Source organism: Pleurodeles waltl, chromosome 6, assembly GCF_031143425.1.
Source record: "Pleurodeles waltl isolate 20211129_DDA chromosome 6, aPleWal1.hap1.20221129, whole genome shotgun sequence".
NCBI lineage: Eukaryota > Metazoa > Chordata > Amphibia > Caudata > Salamandridae > Pleurodeles > Pleurodeles waltl.
In genome coordinates, this window is record NC_090445.1 from 1,111,799,629 (window position 1) to 1,111,817,413 (window position 17,785).

General features: G+C 44.1%; 1 protein-coding gene across 1 annotated transcript in view; it reads right to left on the reverse strand.

Moving 5' to 3' along the window:
* The window catches only part of P3H1 (prolyl 3-hydroxylase 1), a 179,035-nt gene that overhangs the window by 56,473 nt on the left and 104,777 nt on the right, over positions 1-17,785 (reverse strand). The window contains exons 9-10 of the mRNA XM_069240258.1: positions 11,004-11,131; positions 9,797-9,892 (exon numbers count right to left, since the gene is read on the reverse strand). Coding sequence (XP_069096359.1) covers positions 9,797-9,892; positions 11,004-11,131 — 224 coding nt within the window. The remainder of the gene's footprint in view (positions 1-9,796; positions 9,893-11,003; positions 11,132-17,785) is intronic.

Sequence of the window (17,785 nt, forward strand, 5' to 3'; positions counted from 1 at the left end):
CTTCCTTGACCCTCTCCGTCACACTGCGTAGGTCCTGTAGTAGAAGGGAGACCTCAGAGCGCACCATGCCCATCTTTACCTCCAGGGCTTCATGTAAGGACTCTATGGTCATGAGAAGGGCTGCATTATCAGGGACAGCCGGTGGATAAATGCCCGGCGGGGGCGGAATGTTTTTTGTATACCTGTCCATTTTGCCCTGTTTTGGGGGTTTCCGGTCACTGTCCTATCCCATGGCTGTCTCTTTCAATGTGAAGGATGTCCTGTTGGGGTTCTCCCCAACTCTCCTTCCTTGTCCCTTAAGTGCCCCACTGGACATTCCTTGCGGCTCGTCGGACCTATCAGTGACAAGACTGAGGTGTGTCTTCACACGTTTCTATGGGTCTCCACATCTACTGGTCAACGTCTCAAAGTGTTCACGGATTTTTATCTTAGTAGGCTATCTGGTCTGGGTCACTCTGTTTGGCATATTTGATAAGAATAGTGTTAGGGGGAAAGAAGGAAGTCTCTCATAGATACCCTATTCACGGGGTATTGAGTGGTGTGTCTCTCTCTCTCTCCTTTGCCTTGTGTCTTAGCCCCTGTGCCACAGATGCGCACGCTGCCCTCAGGTCTCTGAGTCACCCTAAGGACAAAAGTCTTCCTCCTCTGGAGTTCGGGTCCATTTTGAACAGTAGTGCTGTCACCTGTCTTCTACAGTGATCCCCCGAATGTGTCTTTTATCCAGTGCCTCTCTATTACGGGGTCTCTCTAGGCCTGGGCCGATCGATGTCTGCCAGGAGAGGGAGGGGGGCCAGCTGTTGCCTGCCGGTTCAGCTTGGAACTCTCTCCAGTGTTTTAAACTGCGGGTAGGGACTGTAGGAAGTTGGCTCTGTATGCCCTATTTCAAAGTAAGGAATAGTATGCACAGAGTCCAAGGGTTCCCCTTAGAGGTAAGATAGTGGCAAAAAGAGATAATACGAATGCTCTATTTTGTGGTAGTGTGGTCGAGCAGTAGGCTTATCAAAGGAGTAGTGTTAAGCATTTGTTGTACATACACAAGCAATAAATGAGGAACACACACTCAAAGACAATTCCAGGCCAATAGGTTTTTGTATTGAAAAATATATTTTCTTAGTTTATTTTAAGAACCACAGGTTCAACTTTTACATGTAATACTTCAAATGTAAGGTATTGCAGGTAGGTACTTTAGGAACTTTGAATAATCAAAATAGCATATACACTTTTCACATAAATCACATATAGCTATTTTAAAACTAGACAGTGCAATTTTCAACAGTTCCTAGGGGGAGTAAGAGTTTGTTAGTTTTTGCAGGTAAGTAAACCACCTACGGGGTTCAAGTTTGGGTCCAAGGTAGCCCACCGTTGGGGGTTCAGAGCAACCCCAAAGTTACCACACCAGCAGCTCAGGGCCGGTCAGATGCAGAGGTCAAAGTGGTGCCCAAAACGCATAGGCTTCAATGGAGAAGGGGGTGCCCCGGTTCCAGTCTGCCAGCAGGTAAGTACCCGCGTCTTCGGAGGGAAGACCAGGGGGGTTTTGTAGGGCACCGGGGGGACACAAGTCCACACAGAAAGTACACCTTCGGCGGCACGGGGGCGGCCGGGTGCAGTGTGCAAACAAGCGTCGGGGTTGTAATTGAAATCAATGGGAGACCAAGGGGTCTCTTCAGCGATGCAGGCAGGCAAGGGGGGGGGGGGCTCCTCGGGGGAGCCACCACCTGGGCAAGGGAGAGGGCCTCCTGGGGGTCACTCCTGCACTGGAGTTCGGATCCTTCAGGTCCTGGGGGCTGCGGGTGCAGTGTCCCTACCAGGCGTCGGGTTCTTAGAAGCAGGCAGTCGCGGTCAGGGGGAGCCTCGGGATTCCCTCTGCAGGTGTCGCTGTGGGGGCTCAGGGGGGGCAACTCTGGCTACTCACGGTCTCGCAGTCGCCGGGGAGTCCTCCCTGAAGTGTTTGTTCTCCACAAGTCGAGCCGGGGGCGTCGGGTGCAGAGTGTCAAGTCTCACGCTTCCGGCGGGAAATGCAAGTTGTTTCAAAGTTGCTTCTTTGTAGCAAAGTCGCAGTCTTGGGTGAACAGAGCCGCTGTCCTCGGGAGTTCTTGGTCCTTCTAGATGCAGGGCAGTCCTCTGAGGATTCAGAGGTCGCTGGTCCCTGGGGAAAGCGTAGCTGGAGCAGTGTCTTTAGAAGTGGGGAGACAGGCCGATAGAGCTGGGGCCAAAGCAGTTGGTGTCTCCGTCTTCTCTGCAGGGTTTTTCAGCTTAGCAGTCCTCTTCTTCTTAGGTTGCAGGAATCTAGTTTCCTAGGTCCTGGGGAGCCCCTAAATACTGAATTTAGGGGTGTGTTTAGGTCTGGGAGGGCAGTAGCCAATGGCTACTGTCCTTGAGGGTGGCTAAACCCTCTTTGTGCCTCCTCCCTGAGGGGAGGGGGGCACATCCCTAATCCTATTGGGAGAATCCTCCATCTGCAAGATGGAGGATTTCTAAAAGTCAGAGTCACCTCAGCTCAGGACACCTTAGGGGCTGTCCTGACTGGCCAGTGACTCCTCCTTGTTTTTCTCATTATCTCTCCTGGACTTGCCGCCAAAAGTGGGGGCTGTGTCCAGGGGGCGGGCATCTCCACTAGCTTGAATGCCCTGGGGCATTGTAACATGAAGCCTGAGCCTTTGAGGCTCACTGCTAGGTGTTACAGTTCCTGCAGGGGGAGGTGTGAAGCACCTCCACCCAGGGCAGGCTTTTGTTTCTGTCCTCAGAGAGCACAAAGGCTCTCACCACATGGGGTCAGGAACTCGTCTCTCAGCAGCAGGCTGGCACAGACCAGTCAGTCCTGCACTGAACAATTGGGTAAAATACAGGGGGTATCTCTAAGATGCCCTCTGTGTGCATTTTTTTATACATCCAACACTGGCATCAATGTGGGTTTATTATTCTGAGAAGTTTGATACCAAACTTCCCAATATTCAGTGTAGCCATTATGGAGCTGTGGAGTTCGTTTTTGACAGACTCCCAAACCATATACTCTTATGGCTACCCTGCACTTACAATGTCTAAGGTTTTGTTTAGACAATGTAGGGGCATAGTGCTCATGCACCTATGCCCTCACCTGTGGTATAGTGCACCCTGCCTTAGGGCTGTAAGGCCTGCTAGAGGGGTGACTTACCTATGCCATAGGCAGTGTGAGGTTGGCATGGCACCCTGAGGGGAGTGCCATGTCGACTTAGTCATTTTCTCCTCACTAGCACACACAAGCTGGCAAGCAGTGTGTCTGTGCTGAGTGAGGGGTCCCTAGGGTGGCATAAGACATGCTGCAGCCCTTAGAGACCTTCCCTGGCATCAGGGCCCTTGGTACCAGGGGTACCAGTTACAAGGGACTTACCTGAGTGCCAGGGTTGTGCCCATTGTGGAGACAATGGTACATTTTAGGTGAAAGAACAATGGTGCTGGGGCCTGGTTAGCAGGGTCCCAGCACACTTCTCAGTCAAGTCGGCATCAGTATCAGGCAAAAAGTGGGGGGTAACTGCAACAGGGAGCCATTTCTTTACAGGGACCAGACCTGTGTTTTGGTCTTGTGCATCACACTTCCTTGGCATGTGTCCCCAGGCACTCCTGGTCCAGCGCCATGCTGACCGACAACCCGCGACTTTTCTCCCCCTATGGGAGGCAGGTCAATATCTGGAGGCGGATTTTAGTGGATTATTTAGGGGCCCAGAGTAGAGCTCCCTCACGGAGCATACGTCTCGTGAGCCATTCTGGATTTTCAGACGAAACAGTAGTAGTCTCTTAAACTGATGGAAAAGTAAAACGTTGTTATCCCACTTGGTGGCAGGCAACCCTTTTCCTGACTTTTCTCCATGCAGTTAGAGACTTGTCAAGGATATCCATAATAGTGAAAAAAGAAAAATTAAAAACACCCATTCAGAAATAAAATTAATTCTAATTCCCCAACAAAGAGGAATGATGCATCAACAAACAGGACAGAAGGGGGCGCTAACACAGACTTTACCAACTCAAACTTACTTATCTAACTCCGCCTACCTTGTAAAGTAAAGTTTGCTTTTAATCAAATAAAGTCAGAAGAAAAAAAACACCTGACTCACATACTCAACATGCTTCCTCAAATCAAAAAGATCTAAATTGCAGAAAAAGCAACATTGATTAACCCCCAATTCATAAAACACACAAGATTTAAAATGAAAAAGGAAGAAGACAAACTTGCCAATACAAAGGTCTAATGAGAGCAAATCACATACAACTGGCCATACAAGTCATATATGAATATAGCAAACACATTACTGCAATAAGCAAGTGAATCATATGCATCTAAATGGATTCATTAGTAACATCACATAAATTGCCAAGTAAGACCGTGCTCACACACAAGCCTGCCCTGCAGCACCCAACGACAACACAAATACAGGTACAAAGTTAAAAGTCATGGAATATGAATATGAAAAACTCCAAGAGCACTACACAAACTAAAAACAAATAGGGGACAGAATCATTGAAAAGACCGACATTGAGCTGGGCCATTTCTCATTTCCAAGGATGTTTTTTAGGACTTGCTGAGGAAGAGTTGCTTGCCACTGTCACCAGTTTCACCCTTGTTGTCTTCATGGGTGTAATCATCTGGTGGTACTCTTGTTTTTGAGATTGATCACTTGTGGTATTGCCTGTGGCATTTTTAACCAACTGTTCCACAAATGTATGAATGACAATTAATAGCAAGTTGGCACTGTATGTTTGGAGGTGCTAGAATTTACAGTTCAGAAAGAAGGGTCCTTAAGTGTAGGGATGTCGGAATGAATCATGGTTGGTGCTGGAGGCTCACCACGTTTCAAGGTTTCTGTTTTTCTATTAGAGCTTTCAGCAGCTAAAAAGAGTGCTACATCTGGCAGCTGCCTTGTGTTTAAACTTCAGGACTACCCCAGCCAATTGTCTCAAGGCAATAGTTGCTTTCTAAATGCGGTTCCCCCATTGCAATTTATCTGCAAACCGTATCCCCAGATAATCGTACTGATTATCAGTTTCAATGGAGATACTAACTATTATATGATTCCGCTTGAGAAAAGTTCTCAATACCATACTCTTTGTTTTACTTTCGTTGATGTTCAGGGATTTCCTATCACAATAGTCCATGAATCGATTTAATAACCTATGAATTGAGTTTTCTGTTTGCGCCATCAGTACTGCATCAACAAATAATAGTATCAGAACCCTTTTTACAGTTATGATATGGAAATTTAGGGGTTCATCAAATAAATATTCCACTGCATCATTTAAGAAAAGGCTTAAAATGTACAGGCACCAGCACACAGACTTGCTGTGCACTCTTTTCTACTGGGAAGGTTTCAGTGCACTCGCCACCAAACCATACCTGACTCTAGCAGTTTTGTCAGCATGGAGAAACATTATTGCACGTACCAGGTGGAGGTCGGCCCACTGTTCAACCAATGATCTCCACAACTTGTCCCGACCAACTAGGTTGAACGCGTCTTTCAGATCCACGAATATCAGGTACAGTGAAGATTTCCTTATGATAGTAAACTTGTATGAAATCATAAATAATCTGACTGCTTGATCAATGTTATCTACACATGCCCTGAAGCCAGCTTCTGCCTCTGTCATAATACTGTCAACCCTCCCTGTAACCGATTGAGCAGGTCTTTCCTTGCCACATCGAACAGGGAAATTGGGTAATAGTTGAAAGAGTACTACTGTATTCTGCTATGGTACCACTACCATTCTTAAAGGCACTCCTTTCAAAGGAGGACCAGCAGATGTTTTGCATTTCTTTAGGATGTCAATTTGAAAATGAGTACTAATACAGGTGCCTATGTGTCTGCAACTTGAATCGGTTACAGATATGCATATCCTCTAAAATTCTATTAGCAAATGGATCCAGACCCGCTTTTCACCATTATCCAAGACTGCACTATTGGGATATGTTAAAGAGACATCGGTGGCAGCTGGAAGCTAACTGCTATCACACTTCTCTTAGCTGAAAGGCCAATAATAATGAATTGGGATCGGGTTCTTCACTACAACATGAAAATTGGCTGAAAGACATAACATACAGGTACGAGTAGCTGTAAATATATGAAACAACAGCCAACAAGCCCAAAAGACATCTGAGGTCTCCTCATTAACTTGCTATTGCTACTCAGCAACACTTCTCCCAAGTGCTGTAAAATCTTTGCATACTTCCACTTGATGATTGCTGGACAGACACCCGGAGCCCTGGTTACATCCAGGATGGATTACAACAACTGTTTACCTGGGCTGCCCAGTCTACCAAGTCCCAACCCTGCAAATTATTCAAAACACTGCAGCCGAGGTCACAATTAGGCTTCCACTTCACTCGTCTTTTTTCTTTACACTTTAAAAAAATTACACTGACTTTCTATGGCCAAAGGGTGCTGCTTTAAAATCCTCTGTGTTTGTCTAAAAACATTAATAATAAAGGACAGGCATATTTTACAAACAAATTCATTTCATATCTTTCTTCGCCTTCTCTGTGCTATTCATCTAAACCTCTGTTAGTGACGTTTTCTGAACGGTCAATCAGGTGACCGCTCCTTTGATTTCCTTACTACCAAACTGTTCTTTTGAGCATCAAAACTGCTCCTTGCTACAATTCTTCTAAGAAAAAGATAAAACCTGACTGCTCACTCCGCCCTGAACCTATTTCCTTGAGTATCGTTTCCTTCGGTGCCAGAACACGGGCTCTTTCAGATAGCAGCTCGCACTCAATGAATGTCTACAATATAATATATCCATGCACCTAGGAGGTGGCTTCCATCACCGCTAAAAATGCCTAATCGTTTCATGAGATAGTTTGCAGGGGTGGACATAGTATTAGATTTCACTTCATTTGCTTTTGACAACAGTACTTTATCTATTTACGATGTAGGTTATTGAAATGTGTTATGTATATTCTTGTCACTGAAGGTTAAAAAAACTAGATGTGAAATAAAATGTACAAGTTACTAATCATGTTAATAGTAACCTTTGGTCTTATATATTCATACGTTCCTCTGAACTAATGAGCTGTGTAAGCCAAGTCAAAGCAACGTGAACATTTCTTGCACAACACTTTTGGGGCAGGCACATGAGCGCAACGCATACGGCAGGGTCCCCACCGATGTGCATGGTGGCAGAAGAACAATGAGATGGCATGCTACCCCAAGCAATAGACAGCACTTAAATGAACTGCAAGCATTCCTCCTGTCACATTGTGTGCGTTTGATAAACTATCTTGTTGACCATCAGCACATTTGCAAAGATGTCCACATTAGGGAGGGAGATTAACCCATTTGTACAGCTCAGAAATGCAAGAGACGAAACGGAGGTCACGGAGGTGTCATTTTCTGGAGACGGACAACCTCTGCACTCAGAACTGGAGGACTTTTGTCTTTGCTGGCTATAACATCCAGCATCCATGGTAAGGATTGCCATTTCAGTACCCAAGATCTGGGGCAAGTGGAAGGAGGCATCCTCATTACTGTGCTAGTCCAAGAGCACATTTGAGAGGAATGTTGGATGTGTGTGGAGCACAATTTTGTTTCTATGAAAACTTGTAGCAGGCTTATAGCACCAGAGAGTGCAACTCACTCATTTAGAACTTAACCCTCTGAATCACCAGTCTAACATCGCTAGGTCAAAGGTTTTAAAAGTGTGGGTGACATAGAAAGTCAATGCAAGTTTATAAGAGAAGAAATAAACTCAACAAGCCATGAAAGTGATGTTTCATCGCAGCATTGAGCTGGCAAAATATGTTACAAAATTCCTGCAGACCCTTAATGCCACTACATAGGTCTGACACAGTGAGTTGGAAGACCAAAGAAATGATATCAAACACAGCACAGGAGGAAAGATTAATATTCTTTGTTAGTAAATCAGCCGTAGCCATTCAGAGCAATTTTTTTCAAGAGATGGATTTAAAATCCATGATTCATGCTTCTAACTGTGCCTTGTCACGGTTCACTCGGTTCAAGTGAGCAGCAAAATGGCAGCCAGCTTCCCAAGTTCAGGGCAGCCAGAAACCATAGCCCAAATGCACTCCTCCTTCAAATCAAAGTGAGAGTCCCTACTAGCATTACAGCGAAACTCACCCACTAGCGGCAAAAGAAGACATTTTGGTGACACTTTTTATGGATGGGAATTTAACTTTCCCAGAAGATGCAAAAGTATGGGTAATCTCTGTTCAGGGCTGTCACAACCACAAAGTAACGTACCCACTTATGTGGAACAGCACAGACATTCTCCAATGCAGCATGAACAGCAATTGGGGTACAATTCTTTGTACATCAGTTTGTACTGGCACTATGGACCCCTCTGAGCACCTAGTATGCCAGTTGGACAGATCCTTTACTGGAGGTGTCACAAACATATCTCTAGGATCATGAATTTACTCAAGTCAATCATAGGGTTGAAGTCTATAACATTTCTGATAGAATTCCTACATTTGCACTTCATCCAGCTCTAGCCTCTTTGGAGGCAGCATTTGAGGAAAACAAGTTGGAAACCTGAGTACCGGTTGCTCGGCCTGGTTCGCTAGCAAGCCTAATGTGCTCAACTGGCTCTGAATTCCTAAGGACAAAATTGTCTAGACAGGATTATGTACATTAGCCAGAGCGAGTTTCCCCACGAGGCAGTGCTTGAGGGAAATTCTGGCTGAAGCTTCTTTAACTAAGGCAATAGAATGGTCCTGGTCAATGTCAGAGTGCCCAACAATTCCTGCAGAATCAGCCAATCTTCTCAATTTAGGAGCACAATGCCTGAGTGGGAGGGCACTAAACTTTCCCACGCCAGAACGAAATAATTAGAACCTGGTGGTAGGCCATTTGGCCTTTTTCATCTTTACTGAATGCTGATGAAAGGAGGTTCTCCTGTGCAGCATTTTCCCCCCGTTTGATTGGAAAACTCTTCATAAGGCCCAGTGTTTACGTGCAATTATGCTTCTGTCTTCAATAGTGCTTTTAACATCCGAACTGGGTTAAAGCACTGGTGATATCCAATGCAGCCACTTGAGAATTTGGACGTTCACCTCATGCTGGATACTTTTTGATTTTAAAATTGATCCTGGAAGACTCAGACCTCGCAAACAATTAAGAGGCACCTGCAGCACCCTTGAGCACTGTCCAGTAAGTCATTTGACATGCTTTTGACCTACCTTTGTTAGAGGAAGTACAGACAAACCTGAGATACAATGGCACATTTCACAATGCTGAGGACAGCACCCAGAAAAAAACGAACTCCTGCAAAACTAGGGACTCCTCAACACAGACCACTGAGTCTCTTCGGCTTTCCTGTGTTGAACCACTGTATGCTCCAAAGAGCACAGAACCTAGAAATGTCTGACTTCCAATAAAGCAGTTTACCAATAAAAGAGACACAGATTCAGACAATGTTTTCTACAATCAAGTCAACTTAAGCAGAGGGAGAGGAGAATCAAGGCTGTAGAAGAGTCTGTCCGAGAAGGGCTCCAGGAGAAAAAGTATGAAGGACAAGCAGCTGTGGTCGGTGACATCCAGGTGAAAAGGTGTAGCAGAGGAGAGGAGCAGGTCCTAAAGGCATTGTGTCTGCAGTTATACATGCACAACCACTTGCAGTGCAGACGTTTTAATACCTGGCATAAGATCCGCAAGTATGGAATAAGGAAGACTAAACCTACCAGTACAGCCTGAAAAGACAGTTTTGGTTTGAGAATACATAAAAAATATCAGAATAGCCATTTTAACTGCACTAAATCCGATTACACGCGCTTGGGTGTATAATAAGCCACAAAGTGAACTTTAAAACTTACCTTCAGTGCTTTGTATACAGTTACTCCATAGAACTTCTCATTGGGAGTGTGTGGAGACGTTTTACCTCCATATCCATCTCCAGCAGAGGCAGCTGCCTGTAACATTTATGACATTTTGTAAGACACAAGTAATCATCAAATCAAATAAGCCGCATTTGTTCACACTGGCAAATGCACGGTATGCGGTACCATGAAATTGTGCGCTTTATTATCACAAACAGTAGGAACGTGGACATGGTAGTGCTGCTAGAGCGAGTATTAGAGAAATAGTTCCTTACATGCTGACCAACAGCACGGATTGCTTGGTAGCCCTTCTCTACGGCACCTACAAGGGGAATGAAGAGTAACAATATCGAGCACTAGTTGCACTAGTTGTATGACCTGCAGTTGCACTACCAGTAAAACACTACAACTAGCAGTACATACTTTGTGATGGTGAAGAAGTAACGCTATCACGCAGAAGTATTTACACTGCTACCATGCCACCATTTTCTGGATTTCATTTGGTGTACAATGCACGAGCCTCAAGCGGAGCAAATGCAAAGGAAACCATGGTTATCAGCTATAACAGCAAACTAATAACAGCAGCTCAAGTCAACTTTATGAAAACACCTCTAGACTAAGGTGATCACAACTAAAAGCACTCAATCTAAAGGCTTCTTTTTTGTGGTGCCACAATGAACCCCGAGTGTTGTAAAACAAGAATGTATATTAGATATACCGGACTCAATACACATTGAAGTGAAAAAAATACACATAATAGTCAGCAGCCAGGACTCAAGTGTGTAAGGAGAATGGCCTGCCAGGAGCTAAATTTGCCATGCACAGCTAACTTCTCTTTACTGCTCTGGGGGGTCCTTACACTGTGATACACCCAACATTTCACATGACCTTGGCAGAACATAGCAGAGGAATGCCATAGAAGAGTTTTGTGTTATAGCCCGCAGCTAAGGGCTATGTCTGGTTTTAAAGGCCCGCTACTCGACATGTAGGCCCAGCCACTGTGGGTGGTTTAGAACGAGGGAGAGGGCCATTAAGTGAAGGGCAAAACCTGAGTGAGGACAGCCTGTTCGAAATTAAACTGGAAGAGAAATAATAAAACAACTGGAAAGTATGAGCAGAAGGTCAATAGCAATCATTACTGGCCCTGAGACAGACAGACAGACAGACACACACAGAGTAACGGCGTGGGTTCTTGGGCATGTACATTTGAAAGCCTCTGTAGTTCACGGCATTCATCCTCTGACAGGAAACCATCCAGTACAACCCGCTGGGACCCGTTCAGGGACCTTGAATTCAAGTTCATGCTGATACCATCGTATAAGAGAGGTCCACCTGCAAGAAAAAAAAAAAATGGGCCAAATTTACATTAACTGAGAAACAGCACATTAGACAATTCCCAGGAAACAAGATTTTTTTTATACTGATACCAATGTTAGCAAAACATCTGTTAAATATAAACATGCAACTCATTTGTGATTGGCCTTATGCGAGGAAACCAGAATGACAGCATGCAATCGGCCAATGCGTAAACAATAAATACCCGCTGTGCTTCTAAAAACACCAGTTAAATATTTGTTTTAACTGTTTCAGTTCCCTGGCGGACGCTCAATAGCAACTATATAACAGTAAGTCAGAGAAATGCATCCAGGATGAAGACACTAACTTCGGGCTTGGGCAGTGCAGGGGACTTTGCAGACAGTGAACACTACGATGGTGCTGGTGCACCCTGCAAGCTACATGATTGCCACTGGCTAGGGTGACCACTTGGCATTGAGGCAAATTCTGGAGAGAACTGTACAAAATTCAGGGCATAGGGTCAAAATTCAGGACAAACATTCAGGACAAAGGGTCAAAATTCAGGACACAAATTCAAGCACAAACTTCAGTTTTACAGACACATCCAAGAGAGGCCATGCCTCACTATGTTATCAGTGTATTTATTTACTCTTTTATAACATAGCACTATTTATTCAACTGTGGTCTTTTTGTGATTGCCTCCTGGTATGCTACATTCAGGTGTCACATTAGGTCCTTGTTCAGTAGTAAATTAATGGCCTTCAGCACTGTCAAGGCCATCACCCGTACCCAAATCTACCCAATCTTTCTTAAAGAGAAAGTAACAACAACATTTTGATTATGTTTCTGAACATTTTAAAACCCCTGGAAAACAGTTTGGGAAACATTAAGGTAATTAACCTTATGCCAGTTTAAACAAATTGAACAAAAACATATGTCTCACCCCAACCGCCCATGGACTTTCAACCTAAACAAAATGTAATGAGGCAGGGCAGATGGTGTGGGCGACAGTCTCACACCTAATGTCAGGATGTGAGGTACCCACGACATGCCTGTGGTCTCACAGCACTAGAGTGTGTATGTCTGGCACTCTACATTTATCTCAGAACTGGGTGCCCGGACTACCAAACATAAAAAATAAAAGAGGAGAATGAAATCAAGATCAAATGGGAGGTTGTTGCTAAGAACCAGTTAAATAAGGAAGAGAAGAACATGGTAGGACAATTCCTAAAATCAGACAAGATAGGTCCACCAAGACTATCGGAAGGTATTGGGAACCTGGGGAGTTGTCTCTGTAGACAGGAGAAAAACAGAAGAGGCACTGTCAAGTGGATGAACAAGCAGCATCCACCCACCTTGGCAAACTCTTCTGGTGCAAAGCTCCGCTGTCCGTGCTTGTGAAGGATGAGCAGGGGCCAGACCCCTTGCAAGGTTGTGCAAGGCAATTGCCCGCTTTGTCCATGTCTTAAAATGGTTTTGAAATTGAGCAAAAACAAAACTAGTGATCTGGGTTATCCCTAAGTGTCAAGTACACATAGAATCTTCAAAATATTTGGGATGTAAATTGCGCAAACAAAATGTAAAAACTTTAAAATGTAATTAGTGTTTCTTTAGCATATGGCACTGTTTTCCCTTTTATATACAATTAGACTTCAGAATGAACTGGGAACCGGATACCTTTCAATATCTAGTGATTAATATCTACCATTCTCCCACTGATTTGCAGGATGGAAATCTAGGCAGAGCGTCACAGTCCCTACGAGCCCAGTTTCCTTTTTGGTCTTCTCTTCTGCTTTCTGTAGTGGGCCACATGGTGCTAGTGAAGATGGTGTGCTACCCCGAAAATAATATTATTTTGCAATCCTTTGCCTGCCCATTCTTCTTCAGTCACACATCTGATTTTGTCGCTGGGGCGCCGTTAGGTAGCTCTTTCCATTCTAAAGCTACCCGAGACTGCGGGTGGATTAGGCCCTTGGGACTTAGCACGCTATTATTCAGCTGCACAGATCCAATGAGTGGATCACTGGCTTTCTGCCCGCCCCATTGCATGAGATGGGGTTTATTCGTAAAGACTTTTAAAGAGGGCTTACTGTGCTGCTCATTGTTTCCTACTGACCATTCTACGGATCACCAGCTGGGGTTATCATGTACAGCTTTCTCTTGCCTTGCTACAACCTATAAACTCACTGACACGAAGAAACCCTGTGCTCCTGCACTATCTTTGCTAAGCCTTCCCACTCGCACAGGATGGCTGTGCTCAAAGCAACTCCATCAGTGGCATGCTGCAGGTGTCTTAAAAGTGGGGGATTTGTTTCTGGACTGCAAGCTACTAAATTTACAAATCCTTGAGGAAGACTACCATCTTCACCCCGGTCAACTCCTTACTTACAACCACCTTAAACAATTAGTAAATGCACTATTTCATGTCTGCCACCTAGCACTAACCCTACATGAGGTGTGCCAGAAGGTTTACACCATAGGGACTGGTGGTAAACTGATACAATGGGTGTATAGACCTTTCCTGCAACATTGAGACCACTCCAGGTCTTCTCTTCATACTACCTGGGTGAATGATGTGGCCAAACCTCTGCAAGATACGGACTGGACTAAAATACTGGACTTTCCCAACAAAGTATCCCACGCCTGTCACTTTAAGTACATTTATAAAGCTTCCTTGGGAATACATTCCGCCCATTGCTTGCCATTGTCTTTGTGGTTTCAACTCACATTTCGTTGCTTTCACTTTGCTGGCTTTATTTGGTTTATGCTATGCAGCTTGAGATCGTCCCTTCCCTTGCCCAAACTTTATTTACACTATCCTTCCGAGTGCTCCCTTTCTGTAAACAGGCTGTAAATCTTGGTCTTATCTCATCACATTTGCTGTGCATTCAAAGAATAAGGTCAAATGTCAGGCTCTGTCTTTGTTGGGGACTTAGGGCCTGATTACAACTTTGGAGGAGGTGTTAATCCGTCCCAAATGTGACGGATATACCACCAGCCGTATTACGAGTTCCATAGGATATAATGGACTCGTAATACGGCTGGTGGTAAAGCCGTCACTTTACCGTCACTTTTGGGACGAATTAACACCTCCTCCAAAGTTGTAATCAGGCCCTTAGTGTTTACTTTTCTTTCGCTGACTTCAAAGTGAGAGGATTTATGCGACAATCTTGCTGGATACTGTGGTTAGGAAAGAGATTTTTTCTATCCCATGACAACATTTAAATAAACTTCACAACATATCAGAATTAGGAGAATAAATGAAGCACATTTATGTTAATTCTGAACTGTGCTGGAAACAAATACCTCTGTATGATTAAAACAAATCATTGCATTAGGTGAGGAAATTGCCACACATCATCGTCTGTGCACTGTATAGTTTTATTTGAAAAACTGTATGTCTGTGCAATGTATTGGTCATTTCAGTCAAAAATGTTTTGCCTGTAATGGTAGTGTGTTACCACACCATGCATACTCCACTCCACTCTGCTCAGCACCACTCCACACCACTGCACCGTGGGACACTGCACTCTTCTCCACTCTACTATATGCCAATGCACTTTACACCTCTCTACGCCACTGCGCTCTGCGCCTCTGTACGCTATACAACTCCAGTCTAGGCAACACCAATCTAGTCCGCACAACTCCACTCTATGACACTCGGCAACGCTGCACTCTATGCTAATACAGAGTGAAGTGCACTAGCACAGAGTGTAACACTCAACTTTATGCCCCTGCACTCTACATCAATACACTGTATGTCACTATAATCTACTCTATGCCACGGCACTCTACACCACTTTACGCTATGCCATTACACTCTATACCACTCTATGCAACTCCACTCTACCCTGCACCTCTCCACTCTACGCCACTTCACTGTACTGTGAAACAATGTACTTTACGCCACTGGACTCTACCCTACACCTCTCCACTCTATGCCACTGCACTGTACTCTGAAACAATCTATTCTACACCACTGTACACTATGCCACTCTGCTCCACAACACTCTACGTCACTGCACTCTACTTCAATGCACTCTATACAACTTTACTATACGCCACTGCACTCTGACACTCTATTCTGCAACACTGCACTTGCAGCTACTATACTCTACACTACTCTACTCTGTACTACCTCATTCTGCACCAATACACACTATTCCACTGCACTCTATACCAGTCTACTCTGTATAACTCCATTCTACGTCACTGCACTTTACAGCACTATAGTCTGCTCTGCACTGCACCACGCTACACTATGCACAATTCTAAGCCACTGCACTCTATGACACGGAAGTCTGCTCTGCACTCTATGCCACTGCAGCACTCTACACTTCGGCACTCTCTGCCACTCTGTTGCATGGCACTCTACTCCATTACACTCTATGCCACTCTACTCTGCCCCATGCCACTCCATACCACTGCACTCTGCGCCAATGCAATATAAACTGCACTGTATGCCACTGTCCTCTACTCTGCACCACTGTACTCTACGCTACTGCTCTCTGTGCCACTCTACACCACTGCACTGACTCTACTCTGCAACATTGCACTCTCTGCCACTGTGCTCTACACCACTCTACCCTGTACTACTGCAGTCTACGCCACTGCATTCTATGCCACTGCACTCTACAGCACTATACTCTACTCTGCACTGCAACACTTGACACTACTCCACTCTGCGTCACTGTACTCTATGCCATGCAAGCCTACTCTCCACTCAATACCACTGGCACCACTCTACACTACTTCACCCTCTGCCACTCTATTGTGTGCCAATGTACTCCACTGCACTCTATGCCACTCTATTCTATCCCACGTCACTCCATGCCCCCACACTCTAAACCACTGCACTCTACGCCAATGCACTCTAAACAACTTCACTGTATACCCCACTGTACTCTACTCTGCACCACTGTGCTCAACGCCACTGCCTTTCTTATCCATTAGGCGACTAACTTTTAGCCATGCAGAACAGCAGCCACTATGGTGTATAACATTAAAACACATTGGCAAAGCCAATAAATCTTGCAAAGATGAGACCTATTGGCTTTGTCAATGTTTGTTAGTACTATGAGGTACTGAGGTCCCTGAAAGAACCGTGAATGTGTAAGTCCTTATTTTAAACATGCATTACACACATCAAAATATAGGCTACTACAAAATGTGCAAATACATTTCAGTTAAATACAAAAAAGTCCTTCTAAAATACAGATTTGAATAATATACAATTTATACCTACAGCTAGTTTCTGCCAAGATGAAGTTTTCAGCCAAGTAGCTGATCAGTTTTCAGCCGAGTAGCGAGGTGAATGTAATTGCAGTGGATTTGTATGCCCAACCGAACTACATGCATACATTTGAAAACATGAACGTACAATCAGCTCCCAGGAGCAACATAACTGCCAGTCTTCAGTTAAGTTTGCACCCTTTGAAAAAGCTAATTAAGTTTTAAAGCCACTCGGGTGCTGGATATGGGTTCACACCAAGTGAGATTAGAGAAATAAAGGTCAACATTGATGAAACTTTATTGATCCATAATAATAAAATTAAGATTTTTCTGGTGAGAATGCACAATGACCGAATTCGTTTTTGTCAGTCTAACAAACAAAATGAGCCACTTACGGTGCTCTCAGCTGACTTGACTCCTCAAGTTCTTGCTGCCAAAATAGGATCACATAATGCAGTAAAATCAGCAGGAACTATTTTAAGAAACATCCTGAAAGATTTCGATTTTGGACTTAATGACAAATTTTGTGATGTCCCAGAGCTCTGCAAATCATGTGAGTCAACAAGAATGTCTTTTGTTGTCTGAACATTTTTTTACCTCATTGTTTTATATCAGCAAAGTAAAACTGTTACAAACAAACGTTTTTGAGTTCGGAACGGAAGTTGACAACATTGATGATGGATTTGCACATGTAAGTGAAAAAGTGGAAGACAATCCCATGAAACGACACGCTTTTGCAGCCCAAATGTACTGTTTTTTCCAATCATGTTTTATGATTTACATCATGACAAAAAAAAAAATCCATTACACATGATGACAGCCCACGCAATCTATGACAAGTGCAAAAGTAAAGAGCTAATCACTTCAATGAATAGTGTTGGTGTATCAACAAGTTATAATGACATAGTACGGAGCAGAAACTTGTTAAAAGCTCATGCTGAAAAATCTTGTGAATCCGACAGCACACTACTTCCAACTCACTTTACCAGGAAAGTATTTACAATTGTAGCTCTTGATAATTTTGATTTTGAAGACAGCTCTTCTTTGTCTGGAAATTCCAGAACACATGATCATTCCATGGTGGTTTTTCAAGACTGTACCAATGAAGTGGCTGCTGGAAAACAAGCTGTGTCAGCTGTAGGCAAAAACAAATGAAGCTGCAAACGTATAATCTAACTGCATTGACAATGTGTGCAAAAGCACTACAAGCCATCAACATGTCCCAATTTACCAGAAAGTTTCAAACTGTCTGAGGACATGGATCTTCTTCTACCAGATGCTGCCGTCCACAAAGCTGATTTAACAGAATTGATCATATTGCTTATTTGGTGAAGACCGAAGGATGAATAAAAGGCAGTTCCTCTGTGAGCTTGAATTCATGCTCTGATGATCCAGATTACCGAAGAATGTTGAGTTTTTACCAGAAATACCATCTCCAGTCACAAACTATACAAGAGT